Source organism: Perna viridis, chromosome 4 (genome assembly GCF_037379345.1).
Source record: "Perna viridis isolate PV_CMFRI_1.1 ecotype Kerala chromosome 4, ASM3737934v1, whole genome shotgun sequence".
Classification (NCBI taxonomy): domain Eukaryota; kingdom Metazoa; phylum Mollusca; class Bivalvia; order Mytilida; family Mytilidae; genus Perna; species Perna viridis.
In genome coordinates, this window is record NC_142448.1 from 32,386,931 (window position 1) to 32,402,394 (window position 15,464).

Below are 15,464 nucleotides of genomic sequence, written 5' to 3' on the forward strand. Positions count from 1 at the left end.
TACATATAAAAGACATTTAATTGTAGAAATAATATACTTCAAGTTTCCAATATATCAAAAAAATCATCATCTAATTAAAATAGTAAACGTTACATATGAAACAGAGACGTAGCACCCAAATATCGATTGGTCCAACGGTGGTAACGAACACATAAGTTTTGAACTTGTTTTAATTAGTTACGGAGTAAAATACTCAGTTTTATTCCGTTTTTTATTAAGAATATTAGGTACTGGATGACGTACCAACAAAAATCTGGTACTGCTCCAGTAGTACCTGACGTACGAAGCGCTACGTCCCTGATCGAACAAAACACATATTAATATATCAAAAAACATTTGTTTACAAAAACTTAAATGATAAAAGCTAAAACATATTTACAATATTTAATATTTCTAGAACATTTGAAGCTGATTTGAAAAGAAAATCTTTTAATAGGTGGTTCCATATCAGAATAGTAGTATCATAAAGTTATTGCATATATATTGGAAAATATCTAATGAGTTTGCGAGTGCAAAATCTGTTCCACGAGAGGCACTATTATCCCAGCATTACCTTTTTCATCGTAAAACAAATGTTACAGAATTAAATGAAAATGTGTTGTTATAGTTGATGATGTCATGATTTTAAAGCTATTTACATCACCAAAATAACGATAAAACATTTTGATCAATGACAATATTTATCTTTTCTAGAAAAACAATTCAGAACTTAACAGAAAAAAATATTACATTTTTCATTATATCAGAAAGTCTGTTTAATATGTTTTATAACGAGTAAGTATTCCTCGGATCGTATTTTCCGTATTCACTGTGCATTTGCGTAACGTATCACTTAGCCGTAACGTTATGAAGTATATCGGCGTCTCAGTCATCACCTATTGATTTACGGCGAACTCGGCTCGGTGGTGACCGGACGGAAAGGTACCATTCCGGGTTTGGGTTTTATTCGTGTCAGAACATTTAGGAAGACAACTGATTAACAGATCCTTTCTGGTCTTGTTTACAAACAAACATTGGTAAAGAAGGTATTTAAAACGTATATTAGAAATATTGACAAATTTTTCTTTATATCATTTCTTTTGTTATGACAGGTGTATATTGGACTCAGTGCAATGTGGGAATATACTGCACGCTTACCTAACCTTGCTTTCTATAACACAAATATTGCAATATAAAGATACAAATATTCAGTAATGATGAACACAATGAACCAACACAGCAGGAAAATAACAGCAGTAAAACAATTTAAAAAAAAAATCCTCAACCGTCAAATCTTGAACAACAAGGAAATTGCCAATTCATAAAAAAATAAATAAATAAAAAATAAAAAAGTAAAGAACTAGTTGTTTTCACAGAATGTTTAGTAAAAAATTCAAATACAACTAAGTCAATTATTTGTGTTTGAACGAAACTGAAAAAAAAAGATTTTGTTGAAAGTATTCTGTAATAACCAGGCATAGACAAAATGAAATGAAGTTAAATACATTATGTCTACCTAGTCGCTCAGCCATAATTTGATTCTCTCAACAATTGAAATGATCATTCAAAACATATTTTGTATACAAATCAACACAAATGTGTGTTACTATAGGCATACTTGAATAGTAGATTAAACATGTCAAAATTCTATTCATGTCTACAGAATGGTGTCAGGTACACATTTATTTTGCTTTACTCAATACGTAACAAACGCTATTTTATAAGTGGTAATCGAAAAAATATTTCTCATAGATAAATCGTTTAATGAGGCATTATGGGTTCCTATCAATCATGGTGAATGGTCTTTGTAATCACTATATTATCAAGAAGTGTAATTTAAAACAAAATAATCGAAAGTTTTTTTCATTTTAACATACTTTTGTAAAAAAAAAAAACAAAACAAAACAAAGCGGTGGTAAGTGTATTTCATAATTTTCATCTTCACTGAGATTGAGAAAGGAAAGAAAATATCAAAATATCATAGTTCATTCTTTTCAAGTATATCAATATAAGAAAAGTTGCATGTATATATATATAATATCTAAGGCATGGCATTCTTTGTGTTTTGGACACCTCACATAATTAGTTTACTTGTGTTATCTGAAATTATTATTAAAAAGGAATCAAATGATTATTATTATTCATCATGACTACAATCAATGTTTAGCTGTGATGTTCATTACATTTTGCATTTTACATGTATGTTGTATAAAGTATTGTTTTCGTGATCTTTTGTTTTATCTTTATAATAAAGAGAATCATACAGTCAATATTATATGACTACTTTTGTTAACATTCGTATCTTTCTCTCCTTGAAATTAGATTTTACGTGAAGGGAAGCAACAATTGGGGAAACAATGTAAATGTTCTACATATTCAAGTATGTTTGTGGAACACAATTATGTGGCTTAAAAACTCATTTTAGTCAAACTGATCGGACATTTGAGAAAATTCTTAGACTTTAACTAAATTTTCAAGATTTGAGGCACTAGACCAAGGACTTTGATATGGATTTTCTATTTGCTGATCAAGACCAATTTTGTTTGCATTTGATATTTTGTTACTGTTTACACATGAATATTCTACCTTTAAATGATTCTATTTATTATTCTCATGAGGAGTGTTAATTGGATCACTATAAGTAATGCATTCAGAAATTGAATCAATTAATTTAATATTGTCAGTACTTTCGTACAGTGGTTCAGGATTGTGCTTTCCGTGGGTTCCTAAACAATTCTGTTGGGTCTTTGTACTGATAAAAGGACTGCTGTATGTTGCAGAAAGTTCAGGTAAAGAGTTTCGAGTAGTTCTATCCTTGTAATTCGTGGAATGGTTAGACAAAGATTTTAAAGATTTTTCCTGAAGTGTTTTGATTTCACTCAGTTTATTGTTTTCTACCTTTGGCTTTATCTGATGCTTTTGTTTCAAGTCACACCTGAAAAGAAATACAAAGCATACGAGATATAGACTAGAAATACTACTATAAAATCAAAACAAAAACCAAAAAAAAATAAATTGAAGCAATTTCAAATTGATCCATATTTTCCAGTAACAGAGCTTGATGTAAACGATAAATTTATGGTTTGTCCGCCTTGTTTTTCTTTAACTGCGTTATTTCTGTTTTATACTGCAATAGTATGCATATAATTATGACAAGTTTATTGTGATGTTTCCCTAACATGATTTTCTGTTAAGTAGCATCACATAGCGACCTTCCGTTGATTTGCGGTAATTTCCATAGAATTTTTTAAAAATGGCTTAAATTGGATTTCGAAATTACCATAAATAGTCGCACAGAGACTCTTCAAGATATTACACGTCCAAAGCGTCTTGAATTTTTTGTCATTAGATAGGTATTATCGCCTTCCCTATAAAATAGGACTCAGTATAAAGCAAACAAAAACTGATTTACGGCATACTAACACAAGAACAACTCGCATTTTGGGAATTTAGACTTAAACTTAAGATATATCAAACATATCTGATTAATTATGACACTTAGTTTTTCATTTTGTGATTTCCATTGTTATATTATCGTACGAAGGGGGATATTTTGTTGTTGTGAATTTTTTTATACTACCATATTTAAAGCAAGATTTTATATGATACAGCACAATGATATAGTATTTTAACATTTAAGTAAGTCGAAGAATAATTTTTTTTCAAGTCCTTTTTTGAGGAAAATTGCCACCCTTACCTAATAGAATATCTCAATATGAAGACAAAATGCTAACTTCTTGAAAATACTATACAAAGACATTTCTTTGCAATATTGTTTTAAAAATTAAGGTGTTCAGCATATCAGCTTATTCAAGGTTCATCATTGCCTTTTGACAAATATGGCCTCTATTTCACAAACAATTTCCCTCTGACTACAGATAAAGCTGTGTATCTAGAAGAATTTTAAGGCATAACATCCCGTTAATATAAGAAAGAGTAATCAAGGGAACCAGGGTTATAGCGGTAATCAAAAGAATGCAATCAAGGGACAAAGACCAAACATGGAAAACAGACACACACAACAAAGAACATAAAGTAACTAAAATCATACACACAAAGTAACAAAAGCAAATGAGCGAATCGGACTCCACTAAAAACTGGGAGCATGGACCAGGTGCAGTGGTAGGGTAAGCGTCCTCTGCCTTTCTAGAAATTACCGCCGATTTGCTCATTAAAAGTCAAGTCCGGGGTAGACAAACGTTGCATTCATTTTATGTAAAAACAAAAACATAATGACTTAATTTTATCAATTTTGCAGAAAATGAACTAAAATTAATGTTTTGAGATGTTCACTATGTGTTACAAGTAAACCCTATTCACACTGACATACTGGTCAATAGAAGGACAAATTAATAACCACCTGAACACAATAGGTGATTTAAAGTGTATAAATACGTGGACCACATCAGGTGACTCAGGTGGTTGTTCATTTTGCACTGTGTGCAGAATTGACAAAAAAATACCCTGCAAAAGTCAGCTCAGGTTTTGATGTAATTTTACATAAACTTGATGTAACTTTCCCATATCTCGCTTTATCCTCGAAAGAATATATTTTGTTTTTAATTTCTTTTTTTTACTCTTGAAATGCCGACTACAGGAAAAATGCAAAAATATGAAATTCCGAAAATTCATTTATTGAGATAAGGCCATTATGGTCACCTTAAAACAGAAAATGAGATGCCTGAAATAAGCAGATATGTCGAATACATGTCGAATACTTCTATTTCAAAAATGTTCAAGGTGTCATTGAAAAGTGTTATTATGCTTAAAGTTAGCATTTATCTTTATAGTGAGGCATTTTTGGGGGGAGACGGCTAGAATGTAAATTTTACACTTAAATGGACATGAAGTAGTTCAAGTATTTATTTCTTGGGCATATTTGAAATCTTAAATACTATATAAATAAAATTACTTAATACAAAAGCGTTTTAATTTTGATATAATAATTAGTTGCTGAAAAAAATTTAAAAGGGGGAATTCTGAAAAGGCAATTTTTATGAAATTACAAATCGATAGAAAATCAATGCTTTAACTGAGCAGACATGTTTTATATATATGTACGTTTTACAGAGTTCATATGCTGTCAATCGGCGCTTTACTTGAAACTGAGACCTTTATTTTATTGGGGTAGGGGTATTTTTTGTAGTTTTAAAGTAAAAGTAAAGTAAAAGTAAAGTTAAAAAAAGTTTGTTTTTTTTCTGAATTTTCTGTAAACAATATATAATCCAATACAAATTATGGGACGCTTTGGTCGTGCCTTAACCTGTAGAGTCTAACTTATGCAACTTATCATTAAAACTCGAAAATCACATTTCGAGCATTTTTTGACAAAATCTTATTATGAAAAAAACCACTAGTTATCAAAAGGGAAAAAATCCATTTGAGATGCTACTAAACAACTCATTCTTTACCGAAACATAGATACTATGACTTTGAAAAATTTAATTTGTCATTTTCATGAATATTTCGTTGGAGAAGGGGTACATATTTTGCATTTAACTTAAAACCCGCAAGCGTGATTGCAACGTTCTTGATATCATAAGAAAGCTTTTATTAGGCTTCATGATAACGCTTGTATTGCTTAAAGGTTCAAAATGCAATATTTTGTATTTTTGCCTCAACGAGGTATAAAAGTACAAAATGCTTCAGTTTATTTTTTTCTGATATTTCCAGCAGATTGTTTCGTAAGTGAGATATAAACGTACCTTAATACCAAAAATGGGTTGATCAGTGGGAGAAGTGCACTTGAGAATATCTCAGCCCACATATTATTAATATATCCTCTATTGACGTTATTATCATAATGTTAAAAGTAAAGTAGCAAGGCGGTTATTATAATTCAAAGTCAAGCGTAATGTATATGCACTTCAATAATTGTATTATTCACATTTTGGGCACATAGAAAAGCACGCAATGAAGCGCATAAAGCATCAATGTATTCTTCAATACAATGCAAAAGGCCGTACATGTAGGGCTGGTAATTCGGTTGTCGTTATGATTTTGTTCTTAATACTTGTGTTCCATTTGAGTAAATTACAGGTAGCATCCTTTGCATAATGATCAAGATATTCTTTTTATAAAATCCGGGGACAAATACAACGAAAGCCAAAATGATTTTTCGCACAGATTCATTATATGCATATGATATCTTATCCATTGAATTGTAAAACAAATATTACATTTTACTACAGTAAATCGTTAAGTAGTTAGAATAAAATAATGTTTACTTAAAAAAACTGAATGCATGGAGAAGGCAGTTAGCTACAATGATGCAAAAAAGAAAAAGGAAGTTTGCAATCATGCATTCACACATTCCAATCCTTTATTTAAATATAACATTGCATGATTTGAAACAGAGATAATTGTGAGATCAGAAATAAAAAAAAAACAGAACTTTTTAAATGTCCAAATGAGGAAGTGAAGATGTTTCTGAAAAGATTGAGCAAATGTTCTTAATTTACAGTGCGAATTTGTAAATACTAATAATGGGCTTTGTTATAACAAATAGATGTATGTATTCAAAATACGGACACTATTTTGTTTAGTGGTAAGAAAACTTTTAAACGTAATTTGAATATTCATAAAATTATTTTTATCACTTTAAATCCTAATTCTAAAATATTACTAAAGAGATATTAGTGGTACCACAACAGAACAAGACATTTTTTAATTTATGAATGAGGACAGAAAAAAGTATCTGAAAATTGGAGCAAGAATTTTTAACTTACAGTGAAAATTTCTAAATATTAATAATGTGCTTCGTTATATTATTATCAATTAGAAGTATGTATTGAAATTATGGACATGATTATTATTAAATTTATTCAGTGATAAGAACAGATTCAACAGTTAAATCAATTTTAATAAAATTGTTTTTATCACTTAAAATCTTAATTCTAACAAAAAAAAATTGTAATAGTGAAATGAGTATTTATTATTATCAATATTTTTAAGATTGAAAAGTTGTATATGTTATCTTTGAGAAGGTGAAAGAATGGTAAAGGGAGAAAATTTGGAAATTCTATAAGAATGCCTATTACCAGGGACTTCTTTTTTCTTAAGAACTAAACACACAATAATTACGCTGATGGTAGCACAACACACAGCCGCAACAACTCCAATTAATGTTTCTAAAGTTAAATAGAGACAAAATTAGAAAGAACTGAATTTACCAAAACTTCATAACGCCGGTACTTAAGACAATTCGCCAAATAAAGTGAATAGAAAGTGATATGACTGACTGTTTGTGATTTGTGAACTAATAATGCAAATGGCTACTGAATAATACAAAACAACACCAAGCATTGAGTCGTAACATAAAATTTAAATATTATCTTTATAAGCAGCTGTTGGTGTGACAAGGGTTGAGTCTTTATTGCATGGCACTGCATGGGAAGAATTAAGATTGATTTTACATACGATGGGGACTTGATTTTTTGTAGGTTTAAACTAGTCTGGAGTTGGCATGTCAATTGAATGCTAGTAGTCCTTATTTTGTAAATTTGTATTATTTATATTCAGTTACTTTATTTCCGATATAGCAAGGGACTTAGACCTTTTTGAGCTGATTTAAGGTGTGTTTAATTGTGTAATATGTATTTCCACAGGGGCCAGAATTTATATGGGGAGAGTTGTAATCATGTCAAAGTACTTTAACCCCGCCGAATTTCAGCGTCTGTCTCAAATCAGGAATTTCTGGCCTCTATGTGTCTTGCCTCGACTTCATCTTTAGTTTTTTTTAATTGAGTATATAGGAGCAACCCTTTCGCTTTTCCTGTGTATAATGATGTTTTGGAGGGTTTCTTCATCGTGTATTGAAGACCAGTAGGTAGTCACCAGTTGAATGAAAAGTTTGCTTATCTGTATTATCTAATATAGTCTTCATCGACATCGTTGTATAATCCTCTAGACTATAAGCAATATTGATATCAACCAAAGTGGCCTGTTTTATGTTTTTTTATTGTTTTGTTTTGTTTCATTTTTTTTTTTTTGGGGGGGGGGGTATATTTAGCCTTGGTTCTTGTATATCGTTACATGCCTTTTAGAGATGCATCTTCTGCAGTTTCTTGTTTCTCTTTGCCGATGTTTTGTCTGAGACATAATGAATACAAGCTCTGGTTGCAAAAAGTTGTAAAAGTTTCAAGTATCTGTCTTTCATTTACTCTTGCAGCTATGCAGATTGAATCATCACCACCTTTGGATATAAAATATGTATACGAAAATGTAAAATAGCCATATCAGTTTTTGTTCATATAAAACAGACATATAATTACATTTTTTTACAATAGGATATTTCGATTGGATATTTATTTTTTAACAAATTACCTAATTCATATTTTCTATTATTGTCAATATTGTATGCTTCAACTTTTCATCATGTCTTTAAATCATTTGTTTAAAAGTTTAAAATTGTTTAAGTATCGTATGTAAGTATTATTAGTAAAACATCCATGGTGACGCTAAATACTTTACCAGATCCCCATACAGTTGTTTGTTGACGAAATAGTGCAATCCAGTACTTTTTCGTTTCATTTGTGTAATCCTGAAGAAAATCTGCTTTACTTCGGAGCAATTGTGAATTCTGCTCTACACAATAGTGTTGTGCAACATGCCACGTAGTCTTTCTGTGACTTTGCACTTTTAAAAAGAAATAAGTAATAGTTTTATGTAATTTTATAAATTTTAATGTCAGGTTAAAGTCATACTCTAAAACAAAAGTTGGTTTCATTAGCCTAGCCCGAACATATGATTGGCCTGTCCTATCAATTTTAATTATTCTGGTTTGGCCTGAACATTTTTCTTTCTTATTGTTTGTGCTAAAATATGACTGAACCTATCTTATAGTATTTCTTCAAGGAATTGAAAAATATGATGAGTTATAAAGAAGACAAGTGAGTATAACGGCTGGAAAAGAGAAGACCGGCTGACTTAGCAATAATTGTAGTCGTAACACTGTTTCTAATGCTGTACTCATAGTATGACCTGTCATTATCTCTCGTATATAAACACTTGTTTGTATTCTCTCACGAAATATTTATTTTAACATTTAGAGTTTTTACTCCTTGAAATTACCATTAATGTGTTGGTTCCACTGTGGTCGGCTAATGTAACTTAAGATAGAATATAAACTTACAAAATGTAGTTATCCTCATTGTACGAAATAAACAAAAATAATAGTATAATTTTAAGATGGCCACTAAAGTTTAACAAACTGACCATACAAATCATAATTACACCGAGCAGAATAGGACATGATACCAACATATATAGATTTCAACATGGAAGATCAGAAGAAGAACCCTTTACACAGTAAGCCATTCCTAATAATCTTGTAAATTAAATAATTTCATATTCTTATAATTGAAGTTGTTAATATTCAGTCGTACAAGAAATTTATCTAACAAATTTTAAGAAAAGACTTACGAACTTACTGATAACTAATCTGTTGTTAGGTTCTTAACTTTTTGTCATTATTAACCATTGAAGAAAAATACGCAACAATTTGTCATTAAATGAAATCAATACAAAAGTACAAATCATATAATATTTCCAATTTCGATATATTGCACACGTATTTTAATGGCAAACCTTTCATTTGCAGCATTAAAATCTCTAAAAAGAAGATCCAAATAAGAAAACAATGCATACAAGAAATTCTCAAAACCAAAACTTCTGAATTGGAACACTAAGAAGTTCAACCATGTGTAATACAAAAAAAAATGAATCCTTTGTGTTTTATGATTTTTTTTTTTTTTTTTTTTATTTTTTTTTTAGAATTTGTAATACTGCAAACTTCGATAAATATATGAAATGATTCTTGGAAAGAAAGTCTAACTACTTGTTGGCGAATATTCGCTGGGTCATTTAGTCCACTTGCAATGAGAAGGGTGTCTATCTAATTTTTTGAAAAATATCCCTTTTCTGTCAGAAATGCTTAAGATCCTGACATAACCGCATTGAATAAATATGTACAATTGTAATAGTTTTCATGACAACAAAACGGTAACTTTGTAATGGCCCATAACTTCATGAACATGTGACTTTCATGGTGTTACGTAAATATTTATCTTATCAAAACATAATTTGAAACTTTTGATGTATTTTTTAATTTAAAACAAATTAGTGTATACCAATCAAAAGCTAAATTCCCATATGTGTGAATTTCAACTTGATACATATTGTTTATAGTACACAAACAAATAAAATGAAACAAAAAATATTGAGGAATTTATAAGGGCAAAAAAGTATAATTTCTTTTTAAATACTTAAAAACTCATCTTTAATGAAGATCAAAAGACAAAAAAATAAGACCAAAAATGTTCAGACCAATTCAGTCTATTAAATTTTCGAGACCAGGGCAAAATCGAAACCAGGTCAGGCCAAACCAGGTTAATGATGCCAGCCTGTTTTATAGTATGCCATGTATAAACTTATGCATATACAAATTCCAACTTGTATTTTTCTACGAATTAACTAATTATTTATATTTCAGTAATATATTAAATTAACTAATAATTGAATCAGTAAATGTTTAATACCTATACATTATATTATTTTCAATTCAGTTGCTTCATTTTTCAACTATATCATACACTTATGTATTTTTGTGTCCGTAGTTAATTTATTTTAGTCGGTATATTTTTTTTTAAATTACCGGATTCCGTTTTTCTCATTCAATTAACATGTTCATATTGGTTCTATTGAAAACATTTTTAATGTAACCTGCACTTTATTCTTTATTAATGTTAGGAAGTTTGATAGTTAACAGAGAAGAGTGGTACAAAACTAAAACTACATTTCCATGCAAAGAAATTTGCAACATTATATTGAAACAAGAGGAAATAATAGTTCATAGGTCACAGGTGTAGAAAAAATTACATGAAAAAAGTGGTTACGTTCAGTTACAAAAATACAATAAGGACTTAAATACCCACCAAAATGTATATAATATAAACAAATACAATACAGAACCACCACCCTCACCCCCCCCTCACCCCCAAAAAAGGGAAGAACAGCAAATTAGCTTACCGTAGACTTCAATAGATTACAAGCTTTAAAATTAAAGAGAAGTTTTGCTATTCTTGGCAACTTCTTTCATGTACTTTTCGCAGGTAATAATTTTAACTCCGTTTTTTTGGTTTATATATAAACTTTTGTCCAACAAAAATATGTAAACAAGAGTGATACAATAGAAGGAAAACGAATAAAAACTTTTCTGTTTTAGTTTTCATGCCATTTACATTAAGATGTAATTTGCCTGCAGTGGGTACTATGTCAAAGCGTGTGCTTAGGGCTATAAATAAATTAAATGTTAGTTAGAGAAGAGGATAAATAGACACACATATTGTGTTTTCTACTTCTGCAGAAATATATTACATTTAATGTTGCAAAGGTTATTAAATTCTTTGTTACAGTCATCAACTGAGTATGCCCAAAATCCTGGCTTCTTGAAATATTCAAACGTTCCGCAAACAAAACTTCTATCTTCAATGTCTTAAGAAAGAATATTGATGTTATTACATTAAACGGTATCAAAAAATATATATATATATATAACAACAAACATCGCCACAAACATTTTAATAATTCAAATTGGCAGAGTAAGTAATAAATTAATTCTAATGTAGAGAGCGGAAACGAATATACGCTAAACTTTAATAAGTTACCACTTTTACGATTGTCGAATAAGTTGCATGCCAAAGTCACAGACAATATCATTCTCTATAATGGCACTTCGAATATATGCTTTAATTGTTATACATAGGTCCTTGTGATTTAGATGTAGTTTCCCCTTGCTGAGTAATACCAAGCTAAACTATATTGCAATTAAACAGGTTTATGAAAAATAATTTACCTTTCTCGTATAATATACATTTCCTGGTTATACATAGACCATTCTCCTCTTTAGGACAAGCTCTAGCAGTGAATAATTTACCTTTGTCAGTAATGCCCGTCTCACAAAAACATGATTTAGGCTAGAAAAGTAAGGAAAAGTATTCTTATATCAACAAAATCAATATTACAATGATTTCATTTCTATAAAGGTCCTGCACATTATTATATGTATAGATATAAAGGCTTTTCTACCGACCTCAGAGCTTAAAATTGTTAGTTAAACGGACCCCAATCTAATGTTTCGGGATTATATTGAGATTGTATTGTATCCCTGTCGTAAAGACAAGATATCACAGTGTTTTTTCTTACATAGCTTAAATCGAACACCCACAGCCCCGTTTTCTAAAGATTATTTTTTCAGGTTTAAAGGTCTACTATGCCCATCTGTTCGTTTGTCTTTCAAATCATAGGTGGTTTGTATACTTTAAACCTCTGAAAGCATTTACCGGGCGAATTGGACAATGATATGAAAAATAATTCTGAACACATCTAAAATGTACAACACCCTTCCTTTTTTGTACTTTTGATCAAAATATATTAAAGTGTTGCATTCGTTGACTTGAGTAAGTCATTCAGTATACCCTGATGTTAAACGTGACTTACTTAATTAATCTTAAACCTTGCTACTCCTATTTGACTCATTTAATGATTTTTTTTTCAAAACATCGAAGATGTATATCTCATCTTATAATGATATTTTACATATACGTTAAATTTTTGTTTCAATAACTCTTTTTTACTTATTATGTGGGTATACATGTAGTACATTGTTGTTTAACTAACCTCCTTGAAACAGGAATTTATTAGCCAGAAATTCATGTCAAGACATCTTAGTCGTTTTGTTTAATGTACTTACATTGTGGTAGAAGTACTTTGTATCACATTCGTTACTACACTGATCTAGAGTTATTCCGTCAGGTCGATTTTCGTCACACCTATTCCTTACCCCTTTTAATTAAACAAGTCACAAATATTCAAATCATGACACATGCAGTAGCATAATACGGATGACCTTTAAATTAATAACATTGTTGATAACATTGGGAATTTTATGAAATTTCTTAGGCATGTCTTTTGTATTTTCGATTAATGATATCTGATGAGCACGCTCAGCTTTTTTTTACACCAAGCAATTATGTTGTTTTTTCAAAGTGTTGCTATTATTTTAAAATTGTTTCCCCCAAATATGTGGTGATAAATATTTGAAAAAAACTATATTATATTTAAAGTTTAGTAAAAAATGTATTCGAAATTCGGACTTGATATGTTGATTAATTGTATGTAATCGTGAACTCATATTAACAAAATCTGTCTAGAAAATTTATCACAAGGGACGTTTGTTACATGACTGTGTCATTCAAAAAGTGGAAAAGGATAAAATATATATGGTTTATTGATAATGTTTTTATTATCAAAATGTAGATGTATTGAAAAATGTAAACTGAAATATTTTTATCATCGTTTTTGGCATGAAATTTTACCTACGCAAACAAGAAGTGTGCTGACATCAACATAGTTTGACATTACATTCAAGTTAGCCAACACATAACTAGTATTTTATTTTTAAAATGTTGCGATTCGATTTTTAATAATAAAAAATAACTGTGAACGTATAGTAGGTAATAGAAGATGAACTCCTGATAACAGTATTCAATGTGAAAAATTGATAGCCCTGGAACCACTGAAAGCATGTTTAAGTCAATCATGATGTTACGTCCTGTGGAATCGTTCATACTGAGCTGACTAGTTTCATATCATCATCATTAAAATGCATTTATAATATGGTCTTTAATAACTAATAAAATCCAGATATTTTTTTTGTTCCGAAATGCCACAAGAAACTTTAGGCAAAAAGGCCAAGTAGGAATGCTAAGTAATACTGGTTTCAGTAAAAAGCCACACGATTTTTCTTTACAATTAAAGGCGAAATGAAGTAATTTATGGCTGTTTCGATAAAATTGACAAGAAAAAACAAATTGAGTCAAAGTTTAAGAAATTACGACTTAGAGTAGAAAAAGGGAAAAATAATGAAATATTTAATTAGATAAATAAAGGTTAAACAAGGACAAAATTTTTAAAAAATGAAATACGTTTTATCTATGCAACTTCGTCCTTTAACATGTTACACCTGCCTCATATTATATGTATAAACTTCACACCAACTCATAAAACAGTGTTTGGCATCAATTCAATGGTTTTGTCACTGTCAAGTGTGATAGTGTGTTTTATTTTGTTATTGTGTATTACTAGTTTGCTATATATATGTATGTAATAATTGTAAATTTTTCATTATGTATTTTAATTTTAGCGCCTTATATCGTTCATAACACATGGTAGTTAACCATAGACTTTTGGATATGGACAATATAGGTGACGACGACGTACGACGCTGTTGGATTTCCACAGTTTTGATTTCGACTTTTTCCGAGTACTTCGGGTATCGTGGGTCAATTCTTATAAAAGAATGACCAAGAATGACCCGGCCAGCGAAAGCTATATTTTATATAGCCTAGCTGGCCGAGTGGTCTAGGGCGCTGGACTTTGTGAAGGCGGTGTTGCCATAGATGTCACAGCAGTACGAGTTCGAGTCCCGCGGAGGGAACGACCAAAAATTTGCATCGCAAATTTGACAGTTCTAACATCGTTGGGAATTTTTCAGACCTTTCTATATATATATATATATATTTGTTACAGTGCCTTTTATTCGTTAAATTAATCAATAAATTGATTGAACCCTAACAGAGACAACCCAAAAATTAGCGCCACCGCACAAGCAATACACAATAACAAAATACTTTAAGGTAAATAGTTGTACCAGCAAACATTTGACAGTTTTATTTGAGTCCATTTGAGCATTTATAAATTTACTAGAAAAACGCAAAACTTTCCCTTCAATTAATTATCATAAAAAAGCAATAGGTTATTATGCAGTTTAATCTTGACAGAAATCCGTTTTATTTTGTAAGATGAATTTTATTAATCTTCGAACTACACCAAAAGATGATTTCATAACAGATCTTATTCAAAAAGAAAGATATGCACTTGTTCAGACAATTTAAGTTTTTGCTATATAGATGACGTCTTCGTGTTTAAATAATCTATTTCGATGATTTTATGAAAACACATGTAACAGAAGGACACAAGAGACACAAATAGATTTGCCTCTTACAATGATATTCTTTTTTCGATTGAGACAGCAAACACAGTTGCCTAATATTGTCAATTATTCTTTTGTCTGTGGCAAGATTTTAATTATGCTTATAGATTAACATTTTATGCCGGAACATCCCAGAGCATGCCAATATCGTTCTGATGTTTTACGGTGATGAACGAGGTTATGTTTCCGCAAGATTTTCGTATTTTCTTGTATTGTTTACATTACAGATATTTCTAGATGCAGAGAACACTTATCCTAATGGTGTACCTGATTCATACTCACAGTTTATGTGGAGACTAGATAGCTCATTTATTCAATTTAGTTTTCTTGTGTATTCTTGAAATACATTTGCGTAATGCTTGGTTAATGTTTTGTAAGATATTGTTCTAAATCACAGTTTTTTTGTTGTTTTTTTTTTTTGTCTCTGTAATAA

At 30.1% G+C, this 15,464-nt stretch overlaps 1 protein-coding gene across 4 annotated transcripts in view; it reads right to left on the reverse strand.

Moving 5' to 3' along the window:
• LOC148619784 (uncharacterized) overlaps positions 1 to 15,464 on the reverse strand; it is a 19,386-nt gene continuing 3,922 nt past the window's right edge. Inside the window, exons 3-9 of one of the 4 annotated variants that reach the window (XM_088580048.1) lie at positions 12,731 to 12,822; positions 11,834 to 11,954; positions 11,356 to 11,472; positions 8,452 to 8,616; positions 8,018 to 8,173; positions 7,063 to 7,109; positions 1 to 2,914 (exon numbers count right to left, since the gene is read on the reverse strand). In XM_088580048.1, the coding sequence (XP_088436174.1) occupies positions 2,909 to 2,914; positions 7,063 to 7,109; positions 8,018 to 8,173; positions 8,452 to 8,616; positions 11,356 to 11,472; positions 11,834 to 11,954; positions 12,731 to 12,822 (704 nt within the window). In that variant the 3' untranslated portion in view covers positions 1 to 2,908. Of the gene's footprint in view, positions 2,915 to 7,019; positions 7,110 to 8,017; positions 8,174 to 8,451; positions 8,617 to 11,355; positions 11,473 to 11,833; positions 11,955 to 12,730; positions 12,823 to 15,464 lie in introns of all 4 variants that reach the window. The other 3 variants (XM_088580047.1, XM_088580050.1, XM_088580049.1) reach the window with 3 other exon arrangements.